Below are 18,817 nucleotides of genomic sequence, written 5' to 3'. Positions count from 1 at the left end.
ATCATACAAGTTATCTCACAGGAACTATATAATAAAAGTTTCATAATTAAGGGCTTTATTCATGAGTTCAGAAATAATAAGGTCCATGTGTGTGATATTCAGGTAGGCTTTATCCAAATCTTTCTCTTATACAATTAAAAATAAATTATATTTTCTATATATGATTCTCATTTCTAAAAAGTTGTGACTATATATCACTCAGCTGAATACTGGTACTATATCAAATAATTCAGAAATTACCTTTTTCACCCTTAAAGGATTAGTATAAAATCCTCCGAACTGTGTGTCATTTAAGATTTTACTTCCTCAGCACTTTGGGAGCCGAGACTGAATATATTTCACAATCAGATTTGTACATGCAAGTTCCAATTCCCACGTGATCCTGTTGGAAACCAATGCTATTTTTGGAGCTTGTATATTTATTTCCCCCTTTTAAATACTGTACTACAATATTATGAAATCTGTGGATGGTTCACAGATGTTAATAAAAGAAAACATTCAAATCCTTTAATATAAAAAAATAAAAATAGATTAAATTTAGGAATACAGCAGGCTTAAATTGCTGATGAAAAGGATAGGATATCCAATTTCTGAAAGATGGCTGGAAAAGTCAAGTGAGGCTTTCTCTGAGGATGGTAAGTATAAGTACATCTATATCTCAGGGGAATTGCTTAATCATGAGGGTCAGGAGTGCCACAGAGAAACTGCTTTGCAGGATCCACTACCTCACCTCCAAGGCCAAAGTACCAATTACATCTCCTCTCAAATTGATGGAATAAGCCAGTGAGAATCTACTTCGAGGAAAGGAGACACCTTGATCCCAGATTTAAGTAATCTTGAATTATGTACCATATATAGTTCTTAATGTGTATGCATGCCTTTCTTTTCAATTTTTCCTATAGAACCATGCATGAAAACATGTTTAATATAATAACTACCCACAAATAATTTTTGTAGGCTTTGGCGCATGTACATTTTAGAGTTCGTGTTTCCTACCATTCTTTCTCTTGAACCCCCAAAGCCCTGTTTAAATCCCACTATTGTCTTTTTGAAGCTGTGGGAAGATTTCCCTGACTCTTTTCCTGTTTGTTTTGTTTTTTTGTTTGAAGAACAACTCTGCATTTATATGCTTGTACATGTGTATAATCCATGAGTTCAATTAAGAGAAGCATCTGTTGAGTTTATTTCTCATTGCCAAGAAAAAGCTGCAAATCAGGGGCATCTGCTCTGCTTTTTTGTCAATGGTTTTTCATAATTTGTTCTACAAGACAAATGTTTAGAGACAGGAGGGTTCTATTTATTTCTGAGTTCCATCTTGATGATTGTTTGCCTCAAATGGTTGTCAAGGAGACTGATTAGGATTTTCAACTGATTTTCTTAAGAAAAGAATTAAACAGGAAAGCACACATGCGTAATGTTTTAAAAGGTAAACAAAATTGCATATAATTAAAACAAGAGCAAGCTAAAAAGATCCTTTGCAATTTTGTTATTACAGCTGCCATTAAAAGATAAAGCAAGAAAATTTGCATTATTGCCTTAAAATAGTTTATAAATTAGTAACACTAATTCCATGGGCTTAAATCTATATACAGTATTCCTGATACTGATCTGCAGTTCAAGCTGATAGCACTTAGAACATGTTTACTCTCTTTCACTTCCATAATTTTAAAATTGAATATTGTAACAAGCTTAGCAAATCTAAGTCACATTTTTAGATTGATATTTGAACATTTTAGCTTGAAAGAACTTTGCCATGACAAACTGATCAAAAGTTTTCTGTTGGTTGCTTTGCTGCTGTCAATAAATGCCCCAATATTGTAGCATGGATACAAGAGATTAAACCTAGTAATGGCAACACCAAAACTTCTAGCCTCCTTTACTATGTCCAATGGCAAACAGGAGTCTGGTAACTCTTTTTAAAAACCAATCAGATGCCATAAATTGTTGTAGATTTTATCTTGTTGCTGTCAGAGACAAATATGGCTACTCTTCTGGAATTGTAATTTCTGCCAATATGCTATTTGTGTTGGTGGAAACATAAATCTGAGTGTGTCTGAAAACAGTCTCAGATAAACAGCAACCAGATGTATAGAATCAATGCAGAAAACAATGTAAAAAGTAATTATGTTGTTTCTTATTCTTATACAAATGACTGTTACTTGCTTCCCTATATTAAATCTATTTCAGAATAGATGTTAACACACGTACACCATGAATTCCAATTACAGTAGAGAAAAGCAAGAAAATCAGTTAACTTGCATTTGTTAATAGAATATAAATTTGAGGTGTATTTTTATTAATGACTTGGAGACTTTTCCTGTTCCTATTTCTAGCAAAAACTATATATGGGAAGATTTTATTCATATTTAAGACATTGTTTTTTTTAATCTATTATTAAATTTTATATCAAATGGGACATTCCATAACTCAAATCACATATTGAGTTCATTTACTGAAATACTATTATTAGCAATAATAAATTTCTATTATCTTACAAGCTTTGCTATGAGTGATCCTGTAAACACTGCAAGGTAATGAATCCAAATTATAACACAAGAAACCACACTAAAAGTTTGCAGTAGCAAGAAGGTATCTTCATTATTTGAAAAAAAAATAAAATTCAAACTTTGTCATCACATAAAAACATGACATATGTAATAAACATATTTACACTTCTGTTTCTGATTATAAATATACATTATATACAAAATAATGTTACAAAATGTAGAAAGTTCAGTGCTTCTGATTTTTACTTTAAATTATTGAAATGCTAGGCTTCAAAATAAACTACAGACGGACATTAATATAAACCATATTATTGATTTCTGAAGCTCCTCTTCACAATGGCCTTGTGTGGTCAGACCAAAGTGTCAGTAGTGAACATGCCAAGCAAGAATTTGATTGCACAGTTCAAGGCTGGAGATGGATTAATCCAGCCTGGGATTTTCAAGGTCAGGAACATTGCTCTTCCATCACAGAAAACACGATCCCAACTTCCTTGAATGAAAATTTGCTTCCTCTCTCTGCTTCCGCCATATTCTCTTTCCCACAGTACTTGTTTATCGCTATGAACAGCACTTCCTATCTGAGATGTCTATTATTATTGCTGTAAATGTACAAGAGAGTCTATGTCAATTCTGAATTTCCAGTTCAGAACTGCTCCTTTGGATTCAAAAACTTAAGGATATTCTTTTCTTTGTAGCAAAGTGAAGAAAGAAACAAACAGAGCAAACTAAGGGCTTTATAGTTTCCCCTTGCCACATAATGGATTTCCCCACCACCACCACCACTAAAGTCCCCTTTGTAGCTTAGTCTTTGTCAGGTGTTTAGAAAAAAAAATCAACTTAATCAGCATGGGAGTTTCTGCAGCAAGTAATAGAAAGGCAGGATCATAAACACTTGCCTGGCTGTAAAAAAACATAATGGTGCAATCTTCCAGATTATCTGCAGTGGAAAAGACGAGATCTCCAAGAGAAAAATCCTCTCCTTATACATGTAACACAGAAAAAAACACTTCTGTTTATGGTGACTAGTAGTGCAAAGGTCATGAAAACAGCTGATTGATTTTAAACGCACTTATAAGGCTTTCAGGGAGCCCTGGGCTTCAGTCTCCTCCTCTTATGAAAGAGAAAAGTCATCAGTCTCTCTCGGGTCAGATTATGTCTGGGGAGGTTGCTGTGATTCACAAAAAGAACAAACCCAGTTACTGCTCAGTTCACCAAAGCAGTATCCAAGGAGGCAAAATGCCAATTCAGTAGCCTTAAGTTGTCTGTGAATAATAAATGGGGAAGGGGGAAAGGAGGGCTTAAATACAGGAGCAACAGGAGTGGCTAACAGCCACTCCTGGACAATACTGCTTGGGTGCTGGAGGGGAAAAAGGCTGATGGGTCTTGATTTGGGCTCTCTAGATTCTCAGACACACTTTTAGGCACTTCCAAATCCAGAAAAAAAAAACACGGTGATATTTATTCTGTATCCTTTTTCTGCATAGAAAAATACGTTTCTTCATTCTTCTCACAGTGACGATTAACTCTGTGATAACCTCAAGGGCCTTTATGCTGACAGGCACCTTTCAAGACTTAAGTTCTGGAAAATCATACAACTGTCCATGAGCAACTGGCATGTTGTTTCAAAGGTTACTAAGAGATATCTTCGTCTCTCCCCTGCTAGTAGTCAGTTACATTCCTCCTATTAGACTTCAAAATAAGGAAACAGGGGGCAAAAAGGTATATTGCATCTTTTAAATTCACAGTCTGTCCAGTTCACCCACTTTCATCCACTCCTCCTCCTGAGAGCAGCAAATTGCATATAATTAAAAAAAAAAAAACCAAGTCCAATCCAATTTTGAATTGTAAACAATGTAGTAGGAATGTCCACTTCGTGGCATCTCTAGAACTGAGGTGCAAACAGAGCAGCTTTCACTCTTATACCTGCCATAAACATAGAACAGACATTTCAATTAATCCAATACAAAAATAAAATTAAATATAACAGATATACAATTGTTGACCTAAATAGTTTGAATGTACTATTTTAGTAGCAGGGGAAGGCTCTTTATGATTTATAAGTTCAACCTTCACCAGTTTAACTCTTTAAGTTAAGTCTTATATAGTCAATGCTTTAATTTGTTGAATTCTTGTACTACCTATGCTCTCATTTAGAACCTTAGATTCAAAGATGGTGTTGTATAACCGAGTTATTTCTGATCACACAAGGTTTCCTGTTTTCCCCCAATTTCCTCTTTCTGCTCTGGCCCTCTTCGGTCAAGTTCCTTGCCATTCTGAAGATACCCCCAATTACCATCCCCAACGTTTCATGGGTTACAGGATCCCACACAGGAGCATGAAAAAAATTATTCCATGATCACAGAATTTGAATTTAATATTTTGTTGAATCATTTTTTGGGGTGATCATAGCAATATTTAATAAGCCTGTCTATGTTGAAAACACCAAGTTGCATTGTTCACTTTTCTTTCTGAATGTCACATTTCTGAACATTATTCAGAGCAAAGATCACATTTCTGTAGGCAATGTACATACCTCTGTAGCTATAATACATTCATTCCGCTCTTCTGTTATTACAAAAACAGACTGGTACATTGAATCCCTTGGAGAGCATATTGCTGATATTCTACATTCTGGCTTTTCACTGTTGAAAAATAAGATAAAATACATGGTGAAAATTCAGAACCAATGTCAAAGCTTTATATTGCAAGACGTGGAAAAAGGATATTGTAGGAAAGTTGTGATTGAAAGAAAAAAGGCACTGGCATCAGAGACAGCAGATAATAAGAGCAACCAGTTCCTTGCACATTCTAGATTTATTCTAATGGCACTTATGGTTTCTATCAATACCCCTCTCCGTCACATTATATTTGACAAAGCAACAGCTTGAACTTGGATACACTTAAGACTAAAACTTGTTTCTCTTTTCAAAACACAAGTTTAATTAGAATAAGGAGAAACTGTACTCATCATTGAATGTCCTTGAGTTTACCTTTCATACACAAAACAAGTGACTGCAAAGGACTAATTGAAAGGAAAACATTTTTTTTTAAAAACAAAAAGACTGTCTAAACATGTGATATATTGTAGCTTGGCTCAAATTACAGGAATTTCATGAAGGAGTAATGTCATAGAATGTAGATTTCAGGAACTCTTGTAATATGGAACAGGTTCTGTTTAAACCTACACATCAAAATGATGAGACTAGTACAATAGTAAGAAAAACTAGAGATAACAGTTCAGATTGTTCATATTACACTGAAAAATGATAACCTCACTTCAGTGTTAAAAAGAGGATATAATTTCACTAAATTTGTTTTCAGTATTTAATTTACAGGTAGTCTTTGCCTTATGGCAGTTGGCTTAATGACTGTTTGAAGTTATAATAGACTTCAGAAAAACTATTTACACCCCATCCTTAAAGTTACAATTGATGTGCCTAACCTTGTGATCACTATACTCACATTTTGGGTGCTTGGCACTCAGGTCATATTTATGAACAATTGCAAGATCCATAGTCATGTAACTTTGATTTGCAATGTTTTTGCTGTTTTTCAGCAGAAAACAGCAAAATTGCCCAGTGGATATACTGGATTTGCTTAATGACATGATTCGCTTAATGATCACATGATTTATTGAAGGACCACAGTGATTTTATGATCATAAAAACAATCATAAAATCAAGTCCAACCACTTATCTGCAATGAAGGACAGGGAGGGGAGTGGTTTTTGTGAATTGAATACATCATCCCTTATTTTTATTCTAGTTCTGCTATGATCCAGGGAATTAGTGAATTCCTGTTCACAACAGTATTATTTCCTAAGATAGGCTACAGTACAGTAATGCCATGCTAGCTTAAACAAAGATAGGAGGATATAGAGAAAGAAATAACAATAAAATGGTATTTAAAAACCAATATATAGGATTCAAGCTTACATAGAATATTTTCTCATGTTGAAAGCATTTCTTGTTCTAATTAGAAAAATAAAGTATTTTCAAAACATGGCCAATTAGTTTTCTTGTAATAATGAAGAATTAGTATACTAATTAGTATACAAAAATTTAAAAATATCAGAGAGAGACATTTTCAGCTATATTTTCAGACTCATTTGCTCCTTTCTGAGACTTTTACACTAAAACACAACCTTTATTCTTCGTTTTAACAATGCAAATAAATTCATCTTTTAAAGGAAATTTTCATACCTGCATAACCAGAAGGGTGATTTCTCTCCTATACACTTTTCACTTTTATGGTATTTATCTTCCTGAGTTCCTCTATTTGTCAGTTCCTTCACTAGGTTATAATCCAATGTATGGTTTTTAAGTTTGTAGTTTGATTTCTCCAGTACACAATCAATTTCAAGATCTTTATTTTTATTGGTGTTTTTAAGCTGAGAAGCTGGGATGAGATTTTCCTTCTGGAAGTCAGACACGTTGTTCATAGTTTCTGAATTTTGCTCTGGGTGTCTCTGCATCTGTCGGATAACTATGGCTATCATGCAGCACAGGATGAGAAGAGCTACTAACCCAACTCCCATGGATATAGCCACCCAGGGAAGTGGCTTAGGAAGTGGTGGAATGATGCTCGTCGCAGGATTTGCCACTGCAAATTCACAGTGGGTGCCCAGGAAGCCAGAGGGACAGTGGCAAGCAAAGCTTTTAGTGTAAAGCCCAATGTAGCATGTCCCCCCATTTTGGCATGGTCCAGAAGAACAACCATCTCTAGTTCTAATTTCACAATTTCTGCCAGTGAAGCCTGGCAAGCAAGTACATTTATAATCATGAGTAGCATCAAGATCTTGACATGATCCTCCATGGGAACAGGGATTTCTTAAACATCTGCTGATGTATATCTCACACGTCTGACCAGAGAAGCCTGGACGGCAGCGACATACATGCTGTTGGCCCATTACAAAACACTGCCCACCTACAGAAGGGGAAAAAGCCTTTTTAGTGCTCACAAAGCATTGCAATGATTACAATAGTGCAAAAAGTAGGAATGTCCAGCTACAAACTAACACCAAGCTAAAATACTCAACTTTGGAAATAACTTATTTAAAACAAACCAGAATCCCCTTCCTATTCCATGGTCTTAAATCTTCTCCCCTCTTTGCATTTTTAAACAAAACCTTCAAAAGATGAGTGCGCATATAATTCTGTTCTACAGATTCGCTTCTATGATGCTTCTGGGTGTCTTGTATATATTGTCTTGGTTTCATTAATCTGTTACTGAACCTGCTTCTTATCCTACACAATTAAAGTGAACAAAGGCTCTCACAAGATGTAACTATATTGCCTAAGGACCTTTTGGAGAGTTAAACTTAGTTTAGGGGAAAGTAGAATACGTGGCAGATCTATGATAGAATACAAAGTTGAGGGATGTTTTATTCTAAATGTCTTTTTCTTAAGTTCTTCAGTGAGGATAGAATTAGGAATGAACAACCTGATTCATTTAAAGACATGCTTATTTTAAAAAATCCACTTGTCCAAATTCAACAAAACTGTACATATGTTTTAGTTGTTTCTTGACATGGCTACTATAGCCTAATGAAATGAGAATATATACAGTATGTATATATGCACGCAAAGTTACAAAACACTCTTTTACCCTGTTAATTATCTGTTAATTAAAAATATCTGAAAAACATCCATGGAAGGTAAGGATTAGCATTTTGTCAACCTAGAAAATTCATAAGGAGTGAAAATAGGAAAATGAAACTGGCATGCTAGCAAATTAAAGTTTCTTTCATGACCATTCTCAAAAACTAAAGTCCTCTTCTTATGGCTTACCATTAGCGCAGGGATTATTGGTGCACCTATCTACTTTTTTCTCACAATTGGATCCAGTAAATCCCATGGGGCAAAGGCATGCATAGCTAGTTCCTTTTTCTTTTTCCAGGCACGTTCCACCATTAAAACACGGAGATTCAAGACAAGTCAAGGTAGTATGCTCACAGTTAATGCCATCATATCCCGGGAGACATGTACATTTGTATTCGTTTCCTAAATCCTATAGAAGCAAGCAAACAATATATATAAAATTTAGTTCCCTGAAATAGCAGTTGTTTCAGACTACAGCTATTTTTGCATTTAAGTCAGAACCCAGATAGATGAAGCTAGATTGCATAGGCACATATAACAGTTTAAAATAATATACAAATAACTGCCTAACAATGATATACTGATGGAGATCCAGAGATCAGTTATTAATGACTCCATCGATTCACACATATGAAAAATAATTCATTGTATTTTATTTATATTAAGATTTGATTGTGATTCAATGAAGGGTCCATTATATTGTGTGCAAGCCCTCTGCCGTGAATGTAAAGGTAAAAATTCTAAGGTTCTGTAAATCAGAAAAATTGATACCTTAATGTTACATAAAAGTACATAACACTAAATTCCTATCAATATAAACTGTAGGAAAGAAATGCCCCCATTTTTGCATCATTTATATTTGCAATACTTTTTGCAGGCCACAGTATTTCTTTGCCGTTTTCCTTCCCCAGTAATTAGGAAGAAACTCCCAAGATGGTTCACATCACTAAGTCTCTGGCCTGAAGCTTTGGGGTAAGCAATGGCTGTTGGAGGGACTCTTATTTCATCCTATCTCCTGGCTTCTGGCCTCTCTCCATAAGTCATCTTGGAACTATCTGCACAATGGCAATTTGTATTTTTTTCCCTTGTTGCAAAACAAAACGAGTGAGGAAATGAAGAAAATGTGGAAAGCATTAGCAAAAGTGACAACTGTGCTCTGCCACTGCACAATTCTGCAAAATGTAGAATATTCCATACAGCTTTGGAAGGTCCTTGGCAGCCAGAAGATGAAGACATTAATGGGGATGTATGAGTGGATTGGGTAGGCTTGAGGGCAAGCACAGTGGCTGTGGGGGATATGTCAATTTGACAGTATATTGTTATGAATATATATTAATATAACTTCATGTGTGCAAGCCTGCTATCCTTGAAAAAAGAACTGGATAAAATAATAATAATGCCATTTTTACTTTCATAAATTAACTATTAGCATATAATTTGTCCTTACTGTGCAACTACCACCATTTTTGCAGGGGCTGCTATCACATTCACTAATATTCCTTTCGCAGTCCTTGCCAGTGAACCCCTCTTTGCAAGAGCAGGTGTAGCTTCCTTGACCGGTGTTCATGCAAGTGGCTCCATTTTGACAAGGTTTATGATGGGTACAATAATTCAGATCTAACAAGAAACAAAGCACAGAAGAAAACTATCAGTCAATGAGACAGATCAGACATTCCAAAGAAGAAACATGAAAAACACAGCAAGACATAATGAGTTGGACCAAAATATATTTGCCTGAAAGTTTGTTACTTAGCTGTAGATGCCTTCACTACTGTTTACTGGGACTACAGATAATGCCTAAAATAAACAAACTTGTCCAAGGTTATTACTTCAGGTTTTTTTACTCTTTTACTCTTGACCTTGACAACAAGAGAAATGTAAACATTTTCCAGGTGTAGATTAAGTAAGTAAGTAATAAAGCAAGCAAGCAAGCAAGCAAGCAAGCAAGCAAGCAAGCAAGCAAGCAAGCAAGCAAGCAAGCGGAACAGCTTAGTTTGAAGTCTTCATTTTTACCCTAATCCCAATAGATAAAAAGACAAGGAAATAGACAAAGAGCATTTAGTGAAATTAGCATATCCAAGGTGAAATGGTATCTGGATGGTGCCTTTAATAATGAAAGCAGACAAGCAGCATTCCATCTGCTGGAGCAAATCTTAACAATAGAAGGGGACAGTCAAAGCCAACATATCAGGAATAAATGTTTGTATAGCTCCAAGGATGATTTAATTCTGAAAACTAACCTAACCTAAACCGGAAAAACTATATAAACATTATAAACATACCAAGAGCCATCCTTTACTTCTGTATGTCTTGACTGATTTGCAATAACAGAATTTAAAGATTTATTTTTAAAAAAACATTGTATTTTCTTCTTAGTGTTGTCTGATTGGGTGCTTATTTTTCATAATGTAAGTCACTTAAGTCATATAATGAAACTATCAGTTCATGATAGTCACTTCTCACATAAATCTGATCTTGATTAGGACCAAGAAAGAACTACTGGACTGAGAGGACCCCCTTGGTTTCCATGCCTGAAGGAGAGTTAGAACCTGGATTTCCCTAATTTCTACTCCAGCACCTTAGCTATACCACCCCCCTGGCTCCAAATTCCAACAATATCTGACTCATAAAAATCATCCTACAAGGTCATATATACTTCAACAGAACAAACTTTCCTTGATAATGTTTCCGGATATATTTCCGGGTAATTCAAAAAGATTGGACAAGGACCAAGCCTTGTCTTTAGAACAAGCAAACTACAAATGATGTTTGATGATATGTTGCTCATCCCTGCAAATCATACTATAAATTGCTCTCAAATAAATCTTTAGTACAAATAATAGCTTGGTCAATTCACTTTATTTTCTCTCAAATTCAGAGTTCAGGCAACCTTTTACATCTCTAAATTATCTGTTCTAGGTGGTCATACAAGCACAACCTGTGTTGAAGAAAATTAGTGTTATATGAATCTTAATTGTTTGCTATAGATATAATAGTCAGATACAAGGAGTAATAAACAGCATCACTGTACCAGTCAACCTGATTCAGAGGGCAAACTGAATTAAAGAGGGTGACAGAGAATATCTGAGACCAGTACAGATTGATCATTGAAAAAAAAAATTGAAAGCCAAGGAACTGAAATTGACCTTGTCAGTATCAGAACAATTGGAAGAATGAGCTCTGAAATTAAAGGAAGTCTATCAGAGAGAACTCAACCCAAATACTTAGAAGAAAAAGCAGTGGAATTCAATCCCAGCTGTGAGAAAGGGAGGAAATTTCTGGGACCTACAACAGTGGTTTTTCTGAGAGAAAAAAAAATCTGGATCACCAAATTTGCTTTAGAATTTGTCAGAATGAGTATTCTAACTTGAATGAAGATTAGAGGCATCTCTGCACTATTAAATTGTTCCATCATGAATAGAAATGCCCTCCAATCATTTTTGGAGGATGACATCATCCTCAACTCCTTCCAGTGTGTTTTCCTGTTCCATGTTAAAAAGTACTGTTCTCCATCTTTTGCCAGCTCAAAAGCATTTTGTCTGCTACACTTCACTTCCTTCTAGGCAATCCCTCACTCTTTGATTATTGCATGTAGTGGCAGGAATATCCCCTTCATCTGGGTTTATGGTCAGTGCCGTGCAGCTCTCTAACCTCGGCTAAAGACTCCTGTTAGCTGAAGAATCCTGGATTATTGTTTCAAATTCTAGCATGTATACATGTCTGTCTGTCTGTCTCTCTCTCTCTCTCTCTCTCTTCTGAGGGACTATTTTTCTGTGGGCTATGTTAAACAATGCACCACTGTAATACTGTAATGTGCTTCTTTTTTTCCACCCAGTTCCCAAATGGTTTTTCCACCCAGTTCCCAAATGGTTAATTAATATTTAAGATGGCTTAGAATCCCATGCATCAGCATGGGATAGGAACACTTCAAGGGGCAGCTTGTATATGCTTTAGAACAATGTTTCCCAGATCTGGCAACTTTAAGATGCATGGACTTCAACTTCCAGAATTACCCTTGCCAGCATGTTGGCTAGGAAATTCTAGGAGTTGGTCCACATATCTTAAAGTTGTCAGGGTTGGGAAACACCGTTTTAGAAGAATACAGTTCAGCTTTGAAGTAGACTTTGGTAGAAAATTGCAATTGCTAATTAAGCCATGACTATGAAAATAAATTTTAAGAAATTATCCAATGATAGAAAAATAACTTTGATTGTAAATGGAAGCACATATCAATCCTCTTGAAAAATGTATCTTTTTTTAGCTAAGGACATAACAGGTCACATAATCGTGCCAAAAGTGTCCTTTTAAAAAGAATCTTAATAGTTCATTTAATAAAATACAACCTTAGCATTTGTTGTATAAAGTTATTTCCTCTTATATAACATAGATCCTGAGTCTGTTTCTTTTGATGTAAGTTTTTGGCAGAAATGTTGACAACTCAGTTAAGTTCAAAAACTGTACCTATAAATACATATTAATTTGCTTACAGAATTAACTACTGCTCTGGGTTCTCCTAATTTGGATATAAATTGTGGGCTACATTCATATCACACATTAAACTGCAAAAAAAATCCTTGTTAACACTAACCAAGATGAACATGTTGTATGAATGCAGCCAATTCAATCTTTACTCACTTGGCTAAGGGTGTTATTTAAATACAGCTCAAATAGAATTTTTGTTGTGGGAGAAGGCTGAAAGCTCAACATCTCTATTTTAAAGAAAAGGGATTATATACAGCTTTGGTCAACTGTTCAAATAATGGAACTTTTCCTTCCTCGCCTCCCTTCAGATAGCAGCAACTCCACATCTGCTTCACAGGACTCCCACTTCCTGGGCATAGCTGGGAGGCAAGGAAAACTCTAGGCTCCCATCCCATCCCTTATTTAGGTCCCATCAAAAATATTTTTAGAAGGCATATTGTTAATAGAGAAAATGAAAGAAGGAACCCTTGTCATAGTTCTTATCCACTAACCTTGATCACAGAAGAGGCCACCCCAGCCTTCATCACATAAGCATTTCCCTGGTTTTGTACATGTACCATGACGACATCCCACATGAGGAATGCATTCATCACAATAGCGGCCCCGCCAACCACTACGACAACTGGAAAGAAATTGAGAAGTTTTAAGATTCCTTCAACAAGATTTAGTCCCAAGAAAGACAAAAGTTTTATGAATGATGACAAGTGGAAGGGAGAAAAAAAGATTGGAATTTATACTTGAATTTTGGCTCTCAAGTTTAATACTTACATGCATTCTCCTGGATTTCTGCAAAATCCACTTTTTTCTGAACACCCAGCTAAACAGATGGCTGCAAAAAAAGGAAAAGAAAAAAAAAAGAAAAAAAAAGAATAAGATTCAAAACTTCATTCAAGGATGACTTTAATGCAGTTCAAGATATATTTAATCTGTATTCTGTTACTTTCCCTGTGAACACAATAGCATTTGTCCTTCCCCACTTTTCATTTTTATAAAAACTCTGACAAGTCAGTAGCTAAGTAAGGGTTTGATCTGTAGTTTTATCTCTGGGGAAAATGTGGGGGGGTGTTGCTGTGTTTTGCCCTAAAATGGTGGTGCTTCTCAAAGGTGCTTCTCAAAAGGCAGCTGGATTTTCTTGTGTTTTTTTCCTTGAAAATGGTTCACTTTTTATCCAAGAAGCTTCTTTGTTCCTGGAATATTACTACGCTGTGCTCAAAATTATGTCCATGACCACAGAGCTCCCAAACAGATTTTTTCTACATAAAACTGCACATTTAAATGTAGATTGTCAATCCTACACTGCATTTGATTTTTCTGTAAAGATATCTTCAAAAAACACAGCACCTGTATTGCTAGTAAATATAGATTTCCTTTAGCCCTGAGACCATATTGTTTTCACAACAAACATAGACTTGATTTCCTCAACCCAGCTAAGTAGAACCTGTAAAGTGTAAAATTTCAGCAACAGCAACACAGCCACTAGCTTTAGAGGACTGATGAGAACAGGACTGCCCACTTAGACTTTAGCTCTAAATCTAAATGTTTTTAGCAATCAAAGCGAAAATGCCCAAAGTACAACTGCTAGTCTTTTCCTATTGTAAAGCTGTTTTCTTGGTTGGGAATATTTAGAAACAGCCTACATATCTTTCTGTAGCAAGTATCAACAGTGTTAACTGCAACATAATAAGACATCCTACATGGCTGAATCCAAATACCTCCTTATCCCCAATGAAACTCCTTCAAGCCTCGCAAAGGTGCTTTTTCAAAAGGCAACTGGACTGTTTTTTCATTGAGAAAGAAAAAACCGTTTCGCTTTTCATCCAAGAAGCTTCATCAGTTGTGATGGTGGGGGATAGCAATAGCAATAGCACCTAGACTTATATGGACTTAGCACTTAGACTATACAGGTGGTCCTTGACTTACAACAGTTTGTTTAGTGACTCAGTTACAACAGCACTGAAAAATGTGACTTATGACAATTTTCCAGTTACCTTTGCAGCATCCCCATGGTCATGTGATCAAAATTCATACAGTTGGCAACTGGTTCATATTTATGACTATTGCTGTGTCCCAAAAGGCATGTGATAAACTTTTGCGACCTTCTGACAAGCAAAATCAATGGGGAGCCAGATTCACTTAACAACCGTGTTACTAAGTTAAGAATTGCAGTGATTCGCTTAAAACTGTGGCAAGAAAGGCCGTAAAATGGGGCAAAATTCACTTAACCAATGTCTCACCTAACAATAGAAATTCTGGGCTCAATTGTGGTCATAAGTTGAGGACTACCTGTAGATTTATATGGACTCGGCACTTAGGCAATAGATGGAAGGATAGGTACAGTCCTTCCAGTACCTAAGGGCAAGTCAGTAACTATCCTTCCATCCTCCACCATCACAGTTGATGGAGCTTTTTGGATGAGAAGCCAAATGTTTCCTTTAAACAGATTAACAGAGTTGAAAGGGAATTTGTGGGTCATCTAGTCCAACCCCTCCCTCCCCAAGCGGGAGACCATACACCATTTCTGACAGATGGCTGCTTTTTCTTCAGGGAAAATAGCCCAGTCCAGTTGCCTTTTGAAAAAGCACCTTTGAGACAACTATGACCTGGAATGGCTGAGAATCTCCACAGCCATCCTCCCAACCTCCATAACGGTCAGAGCGAAAGTCCCTCCCGCGCGCGCTTCCCTCGCGACCGACAGCAGGTGTCCCGCGCTTTCTCCTCTCCCACCCCGCCTTCGCCCTCCCGCAAGGCGCGCGCCCTCCGCCCTCCGCACGCGCCGGCGGCGGCGCTATAGGCGCGCGCGAGCACCAGGGGGCGCTCTTTCTCCTCGCCTGGCGCTTCCCGCCTGCTACTCGCCCGCGAACTGGGGAGCGGAAAGTTACTCACCCTCCGTACAGTAGTTTCCAGTCCAGCCCGCCATGCAGACGAAGCTGCCGTCAGGTTGGCAAAGGTAGTGTCCGAAGTGGTCGTCCCGACTCCTGCAGATACGAGAGCAGTTATCCCCGTAGTAGTGCTCGTTGCAGATGACTCGGTAGGAGTAGCTGAGCTTGGCGCGCTGGTTGCTCTGCTCGTCTTGGGACCAGTCCTCGCCCACCGCCAGCGAGCGCTGGATCGCCATTTGGCTGATGAGCCATTTCCGAGCTGGGGTCTCGGAGCCTGCGAACGATACTGCGGGGTTAGGCCTTTATACATTTGTCATCTATAGGCAACCATAGTGCAACTCTCCCTTCCAGGAGACGCCGCTTTCCATCAATTTTCCACAATTATTCCAAACTCCTCGGGCATTTCTCCCACACTGATCCCTAGAAGGACATCCGACCAGGAGTATCTTTACCAGCTGCATCACAGGCAGCAGTACAAGAGGAAATTATCCCTACGTTATCCACGCTGAGTTGCTTCTCTCGCTTGCTTAACTTCTCCCTGTCGAAGTTAGTTGAAGCATCTCTTCCAGTAAGTAACAAGTGACCATTCCCCTCAGAATTCCCCCATAAAGTTCCGGAGCTGCTTTACTAGTATAGCAGAGTTGCTCTGCCTTTAAACAGAGTGCATGCTTCAAGAGCTGGGAAAGGGTGTGTGTGAAGCAGTGCTGAAATCTAGCTTGCCCTGCATCCTTCCAATAGAAGACAATGAACCACCATTAGCAATGCCAATGCCAACCCATGTTGGCTACAGTTCCTTTTGTCCTTTTCCTTGATGAATAACATATGGTGGCACAGCCTTAGTCATATTACATCATTCCAACAATGCTCTCTGCTAACACATTGTTTTAATTTATTAAAACTATTTCCCAATTATACTTCGCCTTTTCTATGCCTTCTCCAGGGTCATCTGTAACACCTCCCTAGTGTCTGCCCAGATTTTATGCAACATGCTCCATTAGTTGATGGCTTTGGGGTTTTGTTTTGTTTTTTTAAAAAAGTTTTCCAAATGGAACATCTAATATAATTTAAAATGAAGAGTCTGAAATCCTGGTAATCCAAATCCATGTGATTTCCAAATAAAAAGAATCAACCAGTTTATCCCTGGCAGTTGTGGGGAAATGCTACCATTGTGATTAAATTCCAAAGATGGGGGAAACTCTTTATAGTTCAAGCAATAACAGTCTGTAAAATAACATTTCTTGTTCACACAGAAATGTATAAAATTCCTGGAATATGTAGGACTCGGCTACTTGGTTGCAGTTAGAGAAAGGAATAAAGAGTCCCTGTTTTTTTTTAAAAAATAAAGCCAGTATTTTAAATTGCCTTCAGTATCCACTTTTCTCGGAGACGCTTTCAAAATAAGAGTTGTGCTGCTGTTGAAATATCCTTTTCCTTTATGTCAGAAAAACATCCCAAAGCCATTATTCCTTTTCCAAAGGGCGGAATTTGAAAAAGGTGTAAAATACAGGAAAAGGCAGTCAGGACTTCTTGGCAGCCTTGTCGTTTTCTCACCAAAGAGCTCCTTTCTTTCCCACGCCAAAAATAAACGGGAGGAAACACAATTGTGTGGAGATTAAGTCGAGGACAAAAATCAAAGCAAAACCGATCAAGATGTAGGGAACACAGCTCTGGCTTGCAAATTAAAGCAAGCACCAAAACGATATCCTAAAAATTTATGTGCACTCAGATGTGTTTATTTAGCTTTGGCGACAGCTGTTTTGGAGCAATACCAGAAAAATTAACTATTTTCTAGGAGTTATTTTAAATATACAGTAAAGTAAGGCAACACACGGCTTCCCCCTAGCGACCGCCAAGAGACATAAGGTAATTCACCTGTTGGATAATAACCTTCAGGGGCATGCCAGGCTTCAATAATCAGCGAGAAAGTTCCCTGTTGGACGAAAAGAAGCAGTGAGAGAAAGCGGCGAATGGAGGGGATCGGAAAGGGGCTGTAGGGCTTCGGGAACTCAACCATCGCTAACTATTTGCAGGTTCTCTAACGGCAGGTCATTTTTCGCTCGCTATCCCTCCACAGCCCCGGGATGCGCGCTGCGAATGCCATTCCCGTTTTTACATTTCGCTCGACTTAAGCAACCCACGCATGTCTAACTGCTTTTGCAATTAGCAGTTTTTTGCAGGACGCGGAGCGAAGGCAAGAACCGCAGCTAAGCGCCTTTGCCTCTCGGCCAGCCGAGCAGCGCCCTCCCCTTTAGCTGCTGCCTCCTCCCCTCCACCCCCGTTCCAGGTCTCTTGGAGGTGAGCTCTCACCGGCCAGGTGAAGTTAAATGGCAACTTGATGGGAGTGCCGAAGCCCTCCGTCTCTTTGATGGCGAAAGAGTTGGTTCCCAGCACCGGGGTGGTGAGGCTCCCGAAGGTACAGGCGCCCGGGGAGATCACCGCCTGAAAGTGTTTCAAGCAAACGCGAAAGAAGGTCCTGCAGCCGACCCCGCACGGCTCTCCGCTGGCCAGGAAACCCTGCCCGTTGACGAACTCGCGCAGCTCCAGCTGGAAGACGCCGGAGCCGCAGACCCGCTGCACAAAGAGGAGAGAGAGACACAAAAGAGCCCGGTCAGAGCTTTTCCCCCAGCCGGCCGAGCCTTCGCGCCCCTCGGCCTCGCCGCCGGCTGGGCCATTACCTGCAGCGGGAGCGCCAGAGCCAGCGCAAAGCCCAAGAGACGCAGGGCGGCCATCCTTCTCGGGTGCTCGCGGGAGCCGACCACGTCCACCTTCTGCTGCTGCGCCGCTTGGGCCGGGCTTGGCGTTGTATTCCTTTGGGGGGGGGCGGTTGCAGTGATGCGCCTCTGGCCTCGGCCCCAAAGTCGTCGCCCGCAGGTTCACCCCGTGCAGCAGCGGCTCTCCCTTCCGAACACGCCCCAAACTTCGCAGAGGAGGGCAGTCGGGTATAATCCAGCTCTTGAAGCCAGCCGTGTGTGTGTGGGGTGGGGTGGGGGGGGAAAGATCCGCGACGGCCGCCTTTCGATACACTCCAGAGGCGTGCAAGACTAGAGGCGAGGCGGTGGGGGTCCCCGGGGGCCGCGGCGTGCTGGTACCGGTAGCTCCTCTTTTCCCGGCCTCGCCGCGCTCGCTCAGCAAGTAGGCAACTCGCTTCCTTTCAGCTGCATATATAGCTGTGCAAGCTCATTATGTAAACTGCCAGTCAGACTCCGGAGATCCCACCCACTTTTCATCTTTCTGGAATTGAAGTCAAGTGTGGCCTCTCGAGCCCGCGGATCCAGAATGCCCGGGGGGGGGGGGGTGGCCGGTAAAGTCGCCCCCCCGGAGGAACCCAGCTGGATCGGTCGCCAGCCCA

The 18,817-nt window shown here is 39.1% G+C and overlaps 1 protein-coding gene across 1 annotated transcript; it reads right to left on the bottom strand.

The window, feature by feature from the left end:
* Nucleotides 1-2,572: 2,572 nt before the first annotated feature.
* On the bottom strand, nt 2,573-18,606 carry DLL4 (delta like canonical Notch ligand 4). Its single transcript, XM_034417829.3, has 11 exons — nt 18,144-18,606; nt 17,776-18,039; nt 17,341-17,398; nt 15,473-15,742; nt 13,358-13,418; nt 13,081-13,211; nt 9,555-9,724; nt 8,297-8,516; nt 6,710-7,433; nt 5,041-5,149; nt 2,573-4,430 (listed from the first exon to the last, which is right to left on the bottom strand). The coding sequence occupies exons 1-11, from the start codon at nt 18,195-18,197 to the stop codon at nt 4,425-4,427; spliced, it is 2,067 nt and encodes a 688-aa protein (XP_034273720.1). The 5' UTR covers nt 18,198-18,606; the 3' UTR covers nt 2,573-4,424.
* Between the last annotated feature and the right edge of the window lie 211 nt (nt 18,607-18,817).

This window comes from Pantherophis guttatus, chromosome 1 (assembly GCF_059756535.1).
Source record: "Pantherophis guttatus breed Tessera chromosome 1, ASM5975653v1, whole genome shotgun sequence".
In the NCBI taxonomy this organism is placed as follows: Eukaryota; Metazoa; Chordata; class Lepidosauria; order Squamata; family Colubridae; genus Pantherophis; species Pantherophis guttatus.
The sequence above is the reverse complement of the archived record's forward strand: the minus strand, read 5'-3'. Positions and strand labels throughout refer to the sequence as shown.

Excerpts from the sequence above, each read along its gene's own strand:
- DLL4 (XM_034417829.3), bottom strand. The coding sequence starts at position 18,197 with ATGGCCGCCCTGCGTCTCTTGGGCTTTGCGCTGGCTCTGGCGCTCCCG. Across the intron at positions 13,419-15,472 it reads TGGAAACTACTGTACGGAGG|CCATCTGTTTAGCTGGGTGT; the intron begins GTGAGTAACTTT and ends CTTTTTTTGCAG. Across the intron at positions 7,434-8,296 it reads CAATAATCCCTGCGCTAATG|GTGGGCAGTGTTTTGTAATG; the intron begins GTAAGCCATAAG and ends CCCCTTCTGTAG.